The sequence below is a fragment of the Callospermophilus lateralis genome, chromosome 14, assembly GCF_048772815.1.
Source record: "Callospermophilus lateralis isolate mCalLat2 chromosome 14, mCalLat2.hap1, whole genome shotgun sequence".
Lineage (NCBI taxonomy): Eukaryota > Metazoa > Chordata > Mammalia > Rodentia > Sciuridae > Callospermophilus > Callospermophilus lateralis.
The window spans coordinates 30,808,228-30,824,341 of NC_135318.1; the positions used below are offsets into that span (position 1 = coordinate 30,808,228).

Genomic DNA, 16,114 nt, shown 5'->3' on the forward strand with positions numbered 1-16,114 from the left:
AAGTCTCTGATTAGCTTAGTGTTCAGGTAATAGTTGGACAGAAATGTCCTTCAATACCTGGAACCATTGTTAAGTCTCCAAGTTTCTGGCAACAGAGTGGGTGTGTTTGTTGGGGCTCATCTTCGATTCTACTTTAGCCTTTCATTTTGTGTTTGTGTGGAGCTTTAAGATCAGCCTAGAGATGACTATCAGATGGAATGATAGTTTTGAATAATAGAAATGCAAGCTATTATCACATTGTGGTCCTTTAACTGCCTTTATTCCTACACCAGATTATTTGCTCTTTGCAAGCACAGGTACTTATAAGCATCTAACTTACATAAAAACACCTAACTTATATGCCTTAGACCTTACAACCACGACCAAGGGGCTCATGTTAAAAAGAAAAAGAAAGGAACATTGAGATTTTGGTGTCTCTGTGGTTTCATGAGGGAAAATAGCTTCCAAAAATCAGTGATATTTTGGGGTAGTATTTCTTAAATTGAGATTCAAGGACTACCTGCCTCAGTACTCAGAATTACCTAGGATATTTGTTAAACTTCAGGTTCCTGGCTCCATTTCAAATCTTTTGACTTAGGTTATCTAAGGTAGAATCTGGGAATTTGCATTTTTAACATTTCAGGTGATTCTTATGCACATTAATATCTGAGAAACTCCTTAGGGAAGATAATCCTGTAGATGTGTTCACAGGAAGGACTGACTAGCTTATGATATGAACCATGCTTAAATATTAATCTCCTCCTTTCGATCTCTGATTTTTTTTTTTAAATTTCACTTTACTTTTATGCTTCCTCAAATTCCACCAATTAGAGATTTATTTGCATCTATGAGGACATTTCTGAACTACTCTCAGGGTTAAAGGACTAACATTTACTCAAACCTTTATAAAAATTAGTTTAGTGAAATTGTGTTTATCCAAACAACTGGCCAAAATAACTTACAATGAAAGAAGGAAGTTTCAATTGTTCTTTAATTTTAAGAGAAGGTAGGTACTTTTCATGGGATTCAGAAGCATTTAGAAGAATAGGACTGTGTTCATTTATGTAATAAAAGCAGAGGAGAGGGTACAAGATCAACCAGTGAGTGCCCTTGCCCATATCAAAATGTCGTGCCTAGGGCTAGCCATGCAACCAGACGAAGCAGGAAAAATAATTATTTTCCTTTTCCTTTCCACTTTCAGTATTACCCTTTCACTCAAGATCCATAACTCAAGCCAATAACATTTGTATTGAAGAATGACATTAGCTGACTGAGGGTTACATGGGCTTTTGACTGACGATAGGGTCACCACATGTAGAAGTTGTCTTAATGGAAAAATGCTTTCTGATTTCCAAATTATACACTTCCTAATGAACTTTTCTATATGACCTATTTGAAAGTTTGAGATTGGGTCAAATTCAGACATGTAATTTATGTGTTAATTTAAAATTCTGGAACTGATTATTCCTGGCCATCTGTAAACTTTTAGGCCGTTTCTTTTTGGGTAGTTTAATGTTTAGGTCGTACAAACTTGGAATGGAAAACCATTTAGGGTAATACATAGATCCTTGTAAAATTTAATACTTTAAAAAATGAAACGTGAGTTAAGAATTATTTCATGGTTTAGGTTTTTACTGTTCTGACATGTCTCTGTTAATGAGAATCATCAAGATTCCTATCCCCTCTTCCATTCAACCAAGTTTAGGATAAATTATTCTGCCTTAGGTCTCCAGAATTCTATTACAAAGGAATAGACTAGTAAATCGCATTTCTTTTTTCCTTCAAGGTATTGCACAGCGGTGTACAGCTATCAAGTACCACTTTTCTCAGCCAATCCGCTTACGAAACATTCCTTTCAATTTAACCAAGACAATACAGCAAGATGAATGGCACCTGCTTCGTAAGTATTTTTGGGAAAGAGAGAAGAATTGGTGTCTTTCTGAACAAAATCCCTTTTCCCGCTCCACACACCTCTCAGATTTGGACTGAAATATAGTATTTACCCCATATGTGCCTCTGGACCCCATGGGATTTGGTCAAAGGCTCTGAGCATCTTTTCACTATGCTATGGGTTCGGCTTGTTTATAAGCCAGATGTGTGAAAATCAAGTATGAGGCTCTGTGAAACAGTGTAGCCTGTGCCTCTCTGTCTTGGTGGCATCTGTATATACCAGATGACTGAATATTTTCTTAACCAAGTCATAGGGTATAAGGATCTGCCTTTCCACTTGTCTAACAAGCCAAGATGATGATACTTTCTGTGCTTTCATATTTGCTTTGTTTATGCAATATGTATTTTAGCTACTGTGTTTATCTCAAACCTTTGTATTTCTGCTAAAATATCTTTATGAGTGTATGTCATAATTTTCTCAGTGGGTGTCTGTTACCTCTGTATCTCAATGGAAGGAAAAGCTCTTTTTCACTGTTGGGGAAATGTGAAACTCAACAAAGGACCCTGCAATGTGAAACTAAAGAGGGCTGATATTTATGTGGAAATTATTGACTCAAACTGTCTGGTGATAGATAGCTCCTGAAAACAAAACATTATATTGAATTCTTTTCAACGTGTTCCCAAATTAGAGGTTGACATTGTCGTTTTTCCAGTGAAATAAGCAACAAGGACTGCAACTACTTTGGTAGTGAGAGCCACTGCAGAAGTCCAAGCAGGGTCTCATTCTGTACGTAAACAGTTCTGCAGAGCTAAAGACCCTTGGATCTCAAACATATATGTGTTAGCTTTTCGTTGCTGTGACAAATAACCGAGAGAAACAACTTGGAGAGGAAAGATTTATTTTGGCTCACAGTTTCAGATGTTTCAGTCCATGGTCGACTGGCTCCAAGGCAGAAATATCAGGGCAAAAGGGCATAGCAAAGGAAAGTTGCTCTGCTTCTGGCAGTCAGGAAGCAGAGCAAGGGGAAGGAGCCAAGGATACGATAGAGTCCCCAAGGGTGCATGTATCCCTGAGTGACTTACTTCCTCCATCCCTGCCCCACCTGCCTACAGTTTGTAACACCTCCTGATAGTACATTCAGTTATCAATGGATTAATTCTCTGATGAGGTCAGAATACTCATGATTCAGTCACTCCCTCAAAGCTCCACCTTTGAACATCTCTGCGTTGGGATCAAGCCTTCAACACATGAGCTTTTGGGGATGTTCCAGATCCCAATTATAGCAACATACAAGGAAACTCTAATTGCCACATTATATTATTGGTATAATACATAATATTGTGAATGCAAACTTTAAAACTTGGAAAAATCACTGGATAAAATGTGATTTATTTCTTAATAATATGGCTTCTTGAAAGTTCTTTCTTGCTGGCAAATTTTAGCTACCACTTCTCAATAGATCCAAGTCAGAGTCATACCTAAGTGTTATTAATTCTTTATGAGCATGTTTGGAGTTCTTCATATTAATTATCTGTCCATATGAGCCTCATGGTTACTGGCTTTGGTCAGGTCAGAAAAGATCATTAGTGGAACCTGAAAAAGAACCTTATCTCTTCACTGTGAACCCAATTGTGGCCCAACAAGGCAATATTTTACCGCTCTTTTAATTTGGGGGGAGGTTCTCATAGAAAGATGCTTTTAACAATCTCATGCATGGCTCTTTCTAAGAAAATCACCTTGGTAATATCTGTACTACATTTGCTGGATAAGGTTAACATGTCTGGTACTAATGCAAATCCCATATGGATTATATCTGAACTTTGTGTCTTTTAATAGTCTTGGAAGATAGAACTATCACTCAAACCACAGGGAATTTGAGAGGTTGTAAGATAATAGTGGCTGGACTACTATCACACTTCTCTAGATCAGATATGAATCTCTCCAAACTCCTTTTATCCATACATTTAACTCAGTATCTTTAAATTATCACTCCTCCTGATCCCTTGCTCTACTTCCTTTTCTAGGTAGACACCCTGTTTTTACTTGGATGCTCTGAGCTAGAAATGGAGAATCCCTTTTAAGAAGAAGGCTGGTCTGTGTGTGTCTAAGATGCTAAGAGCAAGGCTGGAGGCTACTCTAATTTATCCTCCATGTAGCACCTCTAAGATACCAGGAGCTGCAGACAGATAGCAAGGTGGCAGCTGCTCAAGCTGTTCCACATGAGCAGAGAAGCCCACACTTCCAACAGTGTGGTGTGCTGTGCATCTTGTCTTGGTCCCATATGCCCCTGAGTGTTCATGGTCCTTATTATTTTGCCCTCTGGTTGTCTAGCCCTAGGGCAGCAGATGTGTGGTTGGAATCTATTATAAGAAGCATCATAACATTTAGCATTTAGATAGCAAAATTTTAAAGTTAGCTTTGTTAGGAAAACAAACTTAAAAGGAAGGAAGGAAATAGTATGAAAAAGTAAAATAGGCCAAAGGTGGACACTCTTGAGTGCTGTGTTAATTTAGTAATTGGAGGGAACATGGGTCTGGATAGATGTCACCACTAAGCCTGACCGTTGGGTATCCAGTGGAGACTTGACCCTTGGGAACAGTTTCTCCTTCACCTGGATAAATGGGTGCTTGGCTTCTGGGACCTGTACCTTAGGAGAGAGGGTGTTTATGAGTAGACACCTCCTCTGTGCACTTTGGGCCATTATTTTATTCCCCACCATTGACTTCACTTTCTCAAATCCTTTTCTAAAACAGGCAGGTGTAATTGAAATGTAAATGTAGATGAAAAACAGAGTAATCTTTGCCCTTGACACTCAGACAAAACCTTATTTCACTGTAGTTCTCTGTTTAGGCTCTTCCACCATTGACAGATTCATTACAGCCACTAATTAACCTTCATCTGTATTGCTCTTTTAGGGCTAATAAAGGGAGTTCTCAACCCTGCCTCACTCTCAGTTTGCTAAGTCCCTTGTTCCCTGCTACTCGATTGACCTTGGGGTTGCCCTCTGCTGTGCTGTGTACTTGGACGGATTTCTCCGTGCACTTGGAGGGATAGACTTTGTCCCTCCGTTGGTTATACTGCATCTAGTCTCTGTGGACAGACACCTGGGAAGAGAATCCCCCAAACCATTTCCCTCCAGCCCAAAGCCTGTCTGTGTAACTGAGTACTTGTCACATAGTATACAAAACTCTGTTCTCTCTTCATTTACTTTCCTGAGTCGTCTGATTGTGATTATCTCTGTTTTGAGATTAGACTTGAGAAGAATCACTGCTGGCTTCCTGGGCATGGCCGTAGCTGTCCTGCTGTGTGGCTGCATCGTGGCCACCGTCAGCTTCTTCTGGGAGGAAAGCCTGACCCAGCATGTGGCCGGACTCCTCTTCCTCATGACAGGTATGCTGCACACCTCAGGCTGCCTCTCCCAGCCAAGGGGGACGCTGTTCCTGTATGCAGCAAGCTTCACTTTGGTACATCCCCATTAAATTTATTTTAATTTGTGAGAAGAGCAACCAGAAGGTCATTTGGCTTTGGAGGGAAGTACAGAATTTAAAGAAAACAAAATGCCGCCGTGAGTTCTGCATTGTGACCTGTTAGCAGGTGAGATGGAAGTGTCCTGGGTTCATTCTCCATGTGAGCCAGGTCTGTTTCTTTTCTGTCCTATGCTTTCAGACATGCACCAAACAAAGCCTGGTCTGGACTCTTGGCAGAGGCGGGCCACAGCTTCTTAGGAGCCTCCAATGAGAGCAAGGGAGATAGAAAAGCACAGCTCATTCCTGGGCTGAAAGTCGGCTCAAAGTACATGCCTCAGAGCAGGGACCTTGGCATCGATGTTGCAGACAAAGCGTTTGTTCATTTCCCTCCACAGATATTTTTTTGAGGACTTACTATGTGTCAGACACTGCTCTGGATACTAGAGATGTGAAAAATAGGGTGAGAGCCTCTTTGTCTGTTTTGTGGGGATACATCAGCAAGGGTTTATGATCCTGTTGAAAGCTATGAAGCTATGACGGGGTAGAACAGGGGCTTGGAAAGGCCTCCCTGCGTGGTGATTTCTGAGTTAAACTGTGAGAAGCGGCCAGTGGTTGGGAGTGTGCTGCAGGCCCAGGAAGTTTAGCACCCCACTCTAGGTAGGAATGTGCTTGTGTGTCTTCAGCCTCAGAAAGAAAACCAGCGCGGCTGGAGGGGACCAAAGGAAAGGTGGGTATCACATCAGGCAGTGGCCAGATCTCTAGGGCTTTCTTGGTCATGGTGATGAGTTTGGATTTGAAGCTAAGGGTGATGGAAGCCACTAGAAGGATTTAAGCAGAGGAACTTGACTTAAAGCATGAGACTGGGAGGGGTATGTGTGGAGACATGGCCAGGGAGTTTTTGATTAACAAGTGGAGGATATTTTTGTCTAAAAATGGCCAGGAGTTGAGTTGATGGCTAACACAAGCTGAAGGTGGTGGCAGGGAAGAAGTCTTTCTTCCTACCCTTCATAAAAAATTACTGTGTTAATGATGAGTGAATGGCAAATTAAGTTCCTCCAGGTGTACCCAGCATCAGAACGAATCCCACCTCAGATGGCCATGTTCAGTAAGCTTATTTCCACTTCCCTGGAGAACTGCTACTCAAGTGACCATGATGAAGTTTTTTAGGACTTCTCACTATAACTGGTCATTTTCTAAGCCTGTCCTCCAGAGCTTACAGCATTTTCTGTCTATCTGTCTATCTGTCACACACAGCCGACAGGTGGGTGACGCTTTGCTTTCTGGCTTGCTGGCCCTGGGCCCTTCCTTCAACTCCTCTCTGCCTGTGTCCTAGCATCCTGATAAACTATTCAGAAATCCCATGGACCCTGCATAGTTCTGAGCAAAAACTCAAATTAACTTTTCTAGATTTTGGTGAATGTACAGTGGCACCAGGAACCTTACACAAGTTCCTGACATTTTGGAAGAGGATTTGAACTCTGAGGTCAGCCACTGGGTGCCTGCCCAAGGGATGTATTTAAAATCCAAATTGTAGAGTGAGCAGGAAAGAGCAGCTTAGAAAAAGAGACCAGAGGATTCCTTTTAGTCTTTGCTGGGGCTTAGTGATCATTAAAACTTTCCCCCACTTTCCACCCCATTATCAGTGCCCCCCCTTCTTTCTTTAAGTATATCCAATAAGTGCAGATGTTCCCCCCTCCCCCAAAAGGCACCACATCACAATCCTTTACCAGGAAAAAGAGGCTCTCTAGACTTGACAAAAGCCTCATTAGGATTATTTCTTAAAGGACACTGTTAATATGCAATAGTACTTGAATGATTTAGGATGCTTTTAGCAAATAAAGCAATTGTTAGCATTAAAATAAATCATGAGGCCATGAAACTCAGGCCCAGTGAGTGTGCTCTGGGAGGCCTGGGGAGGTTGGTCTAGTTTTAAGAAAAGGAAGGTGGAAGTTTAGTGTTGATTGGGCACACGAGAAAGCCTGGCATTTCCTGGGTTCTGTATTCATCTGTGCCTTGCTGTAGGATTTAGAGAGATTTGTCTTGTTGTTAAAATAATGCCTTGAAATTTTCTTTATAAACAACTGAGGTAACTATGTTCTTCCACTGCATGAGATAAATTAGCTATAGAACCTTCACATGCAGTAACGGGGAAAGAGAGCAAATAAGGGTTAAAAATTGATTTTAATTAAGCAGACTGTCTTCAGCAGCTCTTGACAACAGCCCTCCCACAGATTTTTGATGCTAAACTTAGCCTCTTCTAATGCACTGGCATCTTCATTCTCTGCCTGAACTTATTAGCCAAACCTTCAATGGAGAACATCAATGATGTGACAGTCTGAGCCTGTGAAAATAGAAACTATTGAACAGTCTTCCTCCTTTTGCCTTGTTTTAAGCAGACGGGTCTTGATTACCCGTATGAGAAGCAGCAATGCCATTACTCACATCTGGGAGCCAGGTTGCGCCCCCTTTCTTTTTGCTGGGACCTGTGAGGGTTACTTGAGCAAGACAGGGCAGACCTCACATCCCCTAAGGGCCTTGAATTTAGACTTTTGATGTCACCTGCTCTGAGGCTACACACTGGCACATAGGCACACTCAGAGGATTGAGGCAATCAATTCTTCTGCCCAGTACAAGGGCGTACTACTCTGAGTGTGATGAGAATGGATATTTCCATCCACATTAAAGGATGCATTCTGTGAGATTGCTGTAGTAATGCTATTGGTCATTATTATAATTTAAATTATAGATATCTTAAAGGGTTACTTTATTCAATGCTAATCTTTTAAAATATAATTTTTATATTTCTGTTGTAAGTATTTTTAAATATCCCTTAATACACTGGGAGTCTCAAAAATTGGAGCTTGGACCTCCCTTGGTGGGGGTCTCCCTGCCCACTGAATGCATTCTCCTTCACAGGCTGTGCCCTGAGTGGTCACTGCCGTTTTGAAAAAGCACACTCAGCATATAACACTCCCATCCTTGTAGCAGATAAAGAGGAGACAGTGCTCAGGAGGCACCATTCAAATGTCAGGGGCAGTTAACATCCACCCTGGGTTGCCCATTCCTTTGCTTTAATGCAGACAAATGAAAAGACTCTGCTGTAGTAGAGTGTGGTCTGTGTCTGTGTAGTAGGTGTATGAAATTATCTAGGCCATCCATCAATCAGGATCTGAAACTACAGGTCCACAGGGTTTTATCTGAAACCCTTGGGGCTAGGTTGTGTTTTGTAACTCAAGATTTTGAAAATTTTATTTTAGAAAGGTAATATGGTACATGTATCCAATATTATCTAACACTCAGCAAGGTCTGGGGTAGCATCTTGAAATGAAATACATTGACATTTCTACAGCAAAACTTATGAATATTCACACTTAGCAGGATCAATAAGGACAATAATAGATTATGTTAGAGAAGTTCAGGCTTTACCACTAAAAGAACTTGCTATAATTTTTTAGAAAAAGATTGTTCTCTTCCCCCTCGCCCTTTACAGATTGTAGATCTGTTTTTATTTTTACTTACTATTTCCTTGTTTTTTACAATTTTGGTCTGTCTCTGTTATCCATGCCCAGTCATTTAGTTAAGACACTGTAGGCCTGACAGTTTGAGTAATCTATGTGAAAAGTAACAGGAGGCATTTTTTGCTGGAAGGGCAAAAAGACCAGAATGATGGGCAGGTCATCGTTTGGTGGGAGGAGGTAATCAATGTTTATGCCTTTGGGTGTTGTAGTTAGGTTATTTATCAAGCAAGCTAACCACTGTGAAGCGGCTTCTACTCCTTTCAACCTTTTAAGCACATCAAAGGAGGGAGGTTAAAAAATGGGCCCAGTTGCCCTAATTACATCTTACCAGCTGGCCACAGGCACCAGGAAGATTTTAGGGTAGGGCATTAGGTTAATGATCTGGGAGAGTAGCATAAATTCACTGCTGTCCTGATCTGAAAATATCCCTTCTAGCCCTGCAATTGTGTAATATTGCATCTTCTAATTAAGAATATTGGAAGAAAAACTTTTAATATTTTATAAGAACAGTAGATGCATATAGGGCCTGTCAGGGAACAGTAATTATTCACTCTTTTGAAGATACTACCAGCAATAGCCAGGAGCAAGTACAGGACTAGAGAACCTCTCTTTCCTGGGGCCACCAGCTAGCTGAAAAAATATCAGCTGTCAGGGGAGAAGAGGAAGGGGGAGGGTGAGAGAAGAATGAAGGAGAGGTGGCCTTGTTCCCCATGGATCTTCAAGATGGACCCTTAGATTCCGAAAGTTTTGCATGCCAAAGTTTCTTATTTGTCCTTTAGCATCCCCATTTACATCTTTTTCATTAATTAGATTGCTGTTGATGGCAATCTAGTATTACCGCAAATAACTTGCTACATAGGTAAGTCCTACACGGGGTAATTTGGTATGGCCAGGCAGAATTAAGTTTTGTTCAGCAGGTTTCCTTTACCCCACGTGCTCAGCTCTGTCAGGCATGTGTGGAAGTCAAAGAAGTCTCTCCTACCTTTGCCTGAGAAATAAGATGGAAAGTGGAGTGGAAGGTACACTTCAGTTCCTAACCACATGGATGTCCAACAAAATATAGCTGTGACCGGCAAGAACTGGTTAAACTAAGTTACCTCTAACATAATCAGAAGTATGGCTGGGAACAATTGTTGACTAACTGATGAACCAACCCTTAACATAGTAAAGTCTTACTAAGACCAACAAAAGAGATTGAAATCTACATCATTCACCGGTTGTATGTACATAATGTTATGGTTTGAGTTTTATGTCTCCCAATTCTGTGTTAAAGCCTTAATCCCCAGAACCTCGGAATGTGACCTTATTTGAAAGTAGGGTTTTTAAAGAGAAAACTAAATTCAATTAGTCGTTAGGGTAGGTCCTGACTGGGTGCAACTCCTGTCCTTAAAAAAGAAGAAATTTGGACACAGTTACAAAGGGGACACCATGTGAAGACACACAGAGAAGATGGCCAGGAGAGAGACCTCAGAAGCAACCAGTCCTGCTGATGCACTGATCTCAGGTTCATAATCCTCTTAAGTCACTCAGTCTGTGGTGCTTTGCTATGGCAGCCCCAGCAAACTCATATACATGAATTTTGGAAGATGTGCTTATGGAACTTAAAATAGAATTCATGGTATAAAAATTAACCTAAACTATCAATCCAGCTACAATAAGCATACTTTCATTATTTAAAACAATGTTTTTTTTTTCTTGGTGTCTTCGAATTTAGAAGGATTTTAAAAATTTGTTCTAATTAGTTATACATGACAGCAGAATACATTTTGACACATTGTGCACTAATGGAGCACAACTTCTCATTCTTCTGCCTGTTCATGTTGCAGAGTCCCATTGTTATGCAATCATACATGTATATAAGGTAATAACATCCGTCTCATTCCACCATCCTTCCCACCCACACATCCCTTCCCTTCCCTCACTCCTCTCTGCCCCATCCAAAGTTCCTCCATTCTTCTCTAACCACCTTCCCCATTATGGATCAGAGAAAACATTCAGCCTTTGTTTTTTTGGGGGGGATTGGCTTGTTTTGCTTAGCAGTATATTCTCCATACTACAGTGACATAGCCATACTACAGTGACATAGCCACGTCAATGTTTATAGCAACTCAATTCACAGTAGCTAAACCACGGATCCAACCTAGATACTCTTCAACAGGTGAATGGATATAGACAGATTTTTTTTTAAAGTATCTTGAATGGGGCAAGCTTCTTTTACAAAAGCTTATTGGAAAAGTTGGAAACAATGCTTTGTCTCCTCTCAGTACATTTCCTTATAATAATCCCAAATAGCCCAGCCCATCCCACAAACAACAGCTCTGAGAGCTAGGTATTTGCAAATTTCCTTGAGATTTGTAGGTCTGAAAGGAGAAGCTTTTCTTGTTCATCTGGTCTTACTTTCATCTTACCCCAAACAGCTTCTCCTTGAAAGGAAAAAAGGTATTATAGAAGGGCAGCAGCCTCTGAGGGCATTTATGGAGAGAGGGTAGGGCAGAAAGGGGGTATATTTGTGGGCCAATAGACCTGATTTCCACTCTTTGTTGAGTGAATCAAGGCAACAGGAAATAAAGAAAGTTTTCATCAAAGTTTGCTGAGTGTCTATTAAAAAGGACCCAAGTGGCACAAAAAATATAATATTACATGTAAAATAAATACAAATCAGTAAAAGGAATAGGACAAGGGACAACCAGATTTGCAAAGTAGATTAGCTTTCTGTCACTATGACAAAATAACCTGAGAAAATCAACTTAAAGGAGGAAGAGTTTGTTTTGGCTCATGGTTTCGGAAGTTTCAAACTATTGGTTGTTGGTCCTGGCTTTGGGCCTGAGATAAGACAGAACCTCATGGCAGAGAAAACATGTGGAGCAAAGCTGCTTACCTCATGGTGGCAAAGAGAGAAGAAGGGGCTGGGGTCCTAATATCCCCTTCAGGGCAAGCTCCCAAAGACCACACCCCCAAAGACCTATTTCCTTCCACTAGGCACCACCTCCTAAAGGTTCCATGACCTCCTACTAGTGCCTCGAGCTGGGAACTGAGCCTTCAGCATATGGCCTTTGGGGGATGTTTATGATCCAAACCATAACACGAAGCAAGATAGATCCAAGAGTAAAAGTAGAAGCAAAAAGCATGCCAAGAAATCCCACGCTTTTACTTATGGGAGGCAACAGATTTAGCTTCAAGGAGCTTCAGCTTTCTGGAAGCTTGAGCAAAGATTTTCTGTTAGTGACATCATTCAGTGTCCACGGAGTAAGTACACACCAAGTGCCTAGGCAGAGCACAGCCATCCATAACATTGAAGACAGACAGAAATCTTCGCCCTGGCTAAGTCCTCAAAGTAGATTGTTTCCTATGTGGCCTTTTCTATTCAATATGAACCCTTGATGTAATAATAAAATTTATTCCACTAATAGCAATTTTGGGGAGCTGATAGGGGAAGGGAAATAATGAAAATTCCTTTTCAGTATAAAATTGAAGAGAGTACATACAGAAGGAAAAATACACAGGGCACTTCATTTTTTATTTGGTTACATAAAACTGAGGGCTAGATTCACTAAGAAGTTTTAGAAAAATTTATTTTTCCACGTCTTCTATTTGGCTAGCAGAATTGTAGAAATTTGACATCATAAGTGCTTCAGTTACCAAGTCCCCCATTTTTTTTTCCCTAGATGAAGACACGGAGACTCAGAGAGGTTAGGTAATTTCAGGGTCACACAATGAATAGTAGTAGAGCCAGGGAACAGAATACATTATTTCTTATATCCCAACTCCATGCATGCACACATCAAAGGATGCTTAAAAGTCTGTTTGAACTCAAAGCTATCAGAGGTCATAAAACCGTGGTATTTGTAAAAAGAAAAAAAAAAGAAAATGTTTGTTGTTAGGCATTCAGCTGTGTGTAGACAGCTAAATGCAAAATTGAGGGGTTTTTTTTTCCCCTGAAAATAGGTCATTGTTCTATTATTATATTTTACCTGTTGCTACTCCAGAGATCAATTTTCCCCCACTAATGGCCTTGTTCTATTACTAACATTCATTAAAAGGGACTTGTTATACATAAACATTGTCTTTTTTATTTTTGGTGCCAGTAAAAATAAAAACATTCCCAGAGATGTCAGAACATTTGCTCTTCATAAGGTCTGGAGAAAGCAATGGAATATTCTTTTTTTTTTTTTTGAATAGGATATTCCTTTATGAAAGAATTATTTCCATCTAGTTCTTTCTTCTGGATAACTCAAAATGATGGGTCTGCTGTGAAAAAAAAAGGGGGGGGGGAGCCAGAAGAAAGAAGATGAGATTTTGCTGTTTTAGAAAAATGAAATCACTTTAGAGTTCAAAAACAGAATTAGGCAAAGAGTAGAAAATATCAAATTATCTCAGATCGAGTATCCTTGTAATTTAGAATATTTATTTTTCTAAGTGCACATTTGGAAAAAAGATTCAGGCAATATATCCTTACATGATTTGAATAGAATTAGAGTTATGACACTTTTAAAAATGGCATTAAGTGATTTTTATTTCCTTCAAATTGGTACTTACTCTGAGTTTGTGTTTTTGTTTTTTCTTCTAGTGTTTTCCATCTCCAAAGCTATATATTAAAGGGAGGGGTGGTGATTCTGCTTCTTGTAACTCTCTCTTTTCAGTCCTAAAATCTGTTCGTTTCTAGTGCTGCCTGTATGCCTAAAGGTACCAAAGCAATTTCCCAGCAAGTAGGTGTGATCTCCATTGAACACAGGGATAAACCAGAATAGGATGAAAAGATGTGTAGGACCCAGAACAGACCAACAGAACTGGAACTGATACTCGACTGGGTGTCAGTTTCTGTTTTCATTACTCATCTCTAATGTATTGGCTGCTTGTTCTGATCCCCTACTTGTCCAAAAAGAACGTTGGTTGTGTTCCTTGCGGTGGAGTAGAAGCGTCTACATCCTTGGAATATCACTTGAACACTGAAAATCCTATGGCTTGGGCTTTTGAAGCATTTATATTGGTCTGGATTTTACTTTCTTGAAGGACAGTTATACTTACATGTATTGATATAAAAAAGTAAAATTTGGTGTGTGTCTACTTATGTACCTTAAATTGCTTACAGTTTGAATGGTTGAAAGTATATGATCTCTTTATCCAAATTACTAGACTTAATTTATATTATTAAAAAGCATTCATTCTTCATTTAGGAAATTTGTTTGATGCTCTAGTATGAGCCAAAATCTGTACCTTAAAAAAACAATCTGAGCTACTTGTAAGAATTTATTGAAATATTACTATAGGAGACATGATAAATTTTTATGATAATATTTATTGATAAAGAAAGCAGACTGCATGTAATGATCGCCACCATATAAAAAAAATTTCAAGTCAGATATGGAGTAAAGGAACATGATAGTTATTTTGTGTTAGGTTTGAGAAAGAGTATTTCTTTTCCTTAATAATTGGGGGCTGGACATATAGCTCAGCTGGTAGAGTAGTTGCCTCACATGCACAAGGTCCTGGGTTCAATCCCCAGCACCACAAAAAAAAAAAAAAAAAAAAAAGAATTTTTATTAAATTGTTTGTTTGTTTAGTATGAGGGATTGAATCCAGGGGTGCTTAACCATTGAGCTACATCCTCAGCCCATTTTTTGTGTATTTCATTTAGAGACAGGGCCTCACTGAGTTGCTGAGCTGGCTTTGAGCTTGCATTTCTTCTGTTTAAGCCTCTCGAGCTGCTTGGATTACAGGCGTGCACCTTCATGCCTAGTTTATTGAATTGTTTTTAAGAATAAAACCAAAAATAAATTTAAACATGCATAATCATTCACACCAAGTAATTCTGAATCATTGAAGTTATCAGAAGTTTCCTCTCTTTTTCACCCTGGTATCTCTAGTCCCTAGTGTGGGGTCTGGCACATAGAAGTTTTGTCCTAGTCTGTTGAGTGAATTAATTCAAGTAAAAGAACAATAAATAAATCTTTATGAATTTGGAGTGGTTGCCTTATTGGTTGGTCCGATTTTCAGAAAGGCCTGCCTGGTGTTGGCCTGGCGGCAGGCAAAGCCGTAACTGATGGTTCTGTTCTCTTTGTTTTATTTATAGGGATATTTTGCACCATTTCCCTCTGCACGTATGCTGCCAGTATCTCTTACGATTTGAACCGGCTCCCGAAGCTCATTTATAGCCTACCTGATGATGTGGAACACGGCTACAGCTGGTCTATCTTTTGTGCCTGGTGCAGTTTAGGTTTTATTGTGGCAGCTGGAGGTCTCTGCATCGCTTATCCGTTTATTAGCCGGACCAAGATTGTACATCTAAAGTCTGGCAGGGACTCAACTGTATGACTGTCTGCATTCAAGGCCTCTCCGCGGTGTGGGCAACTCCTGGGGGAAGTGGAGCGGAGTTCACATCAGGATTCCAAGCACAAAAGCCGTCTTTTACATTCCAACCTGTTGCCTGCAGCCCTTTCTGGATGACTGATATAAAATCATGCAAAACCTCCCAACCTTTCTAAGGACAAGACTACTGTGGATTCAAGTGCTTTAATGACTATTTATGCTTTGAGAAGGAGTAGGAGAAGAGGAACTGCATCGGAAAAAAAAAATTTGTATGATTTCCATTTATTTCAGAAAGTTTGTATATAACAATTACCTGAGAGTCATTTCTATTTGCAAAAGGATTCGTAACAAAGCAAGTATAATTTTCTTGTCACTGTACAATGCTTGTTAAATTTTAATGCAGCATCTTCAGAACTTGTTCGAATGGTGTCTTGTTGTGTCAGCACCTGATATTTGTGCATTATTTGTGGCTGTTCCTTGTCACAGGAGGATTCTTCTGTTGCCTTATTATTATTATTGTTATTATTATTATTATTTAATTGAAGTCTCTTCTCTGTAATGGAATCGAAATCATAAGAAAAACAGATCAACCGTGTAAGAGCTAATCTGTGACACTATGCAGTATTGTTTGAAGTCCTATCTGTTGTTTAGCTTCCGTCTTAACTGGATTTCTGCATTAAATGACTGCCCCCTTGTTAATCTAGGTGTGTTTTTCTCTTTCAGCTGTGTCAACAAATTTCCTTAGCCACAGGACAGATGAGAACTCTGTTGTTTTAGTAAGATTCTTATGAAGCCTAATTGCTTCATTTTAATTAGGTTGGCCATTATTATTTATCTTTTGTAGCAATCACGCACTTGCTATTGATGAAAGATTTTATTTTCGAACTTCTTTGTAAACCTTGCTATAAGATTTAAAGTTCTCCCCTGCCTCCTTTACCGTCTACCTAGCCTAT

General features: G+C 39.8%; 1 protein-coding gene across 1 annotated transcript in view; it reads left to right on the forward strand.

Moving 5' to 3' along the window:
* Nucleotides 1–15,167, forward strand: part of Tmem178a (transmembrane protein 178A) — a 60,008-nt gene extending 44,841 nt beyond the window's left edge. The window contains exons 2-4 of the mRNA XM_076833862.1: nucleotides 1,766–1,879; nucleotides 5,123–5,260; nucleotides 14,926–15,167. Of these exons, the coding sequence (XP_076689977.1) occupies nucleotides 1,766–1,879; nucleotides 5,123–5,260; nucleotides 14,926–15,167 (494 nt within the window). The remainder of the gene's footprint in view (nucleotides 1–1,765; nucleotides 1,880–5,122; nucleotides 5,261–14,925) is intronic.
* Nucleotides 15,168–16,114: the final 947 nt, after the last annotated feature.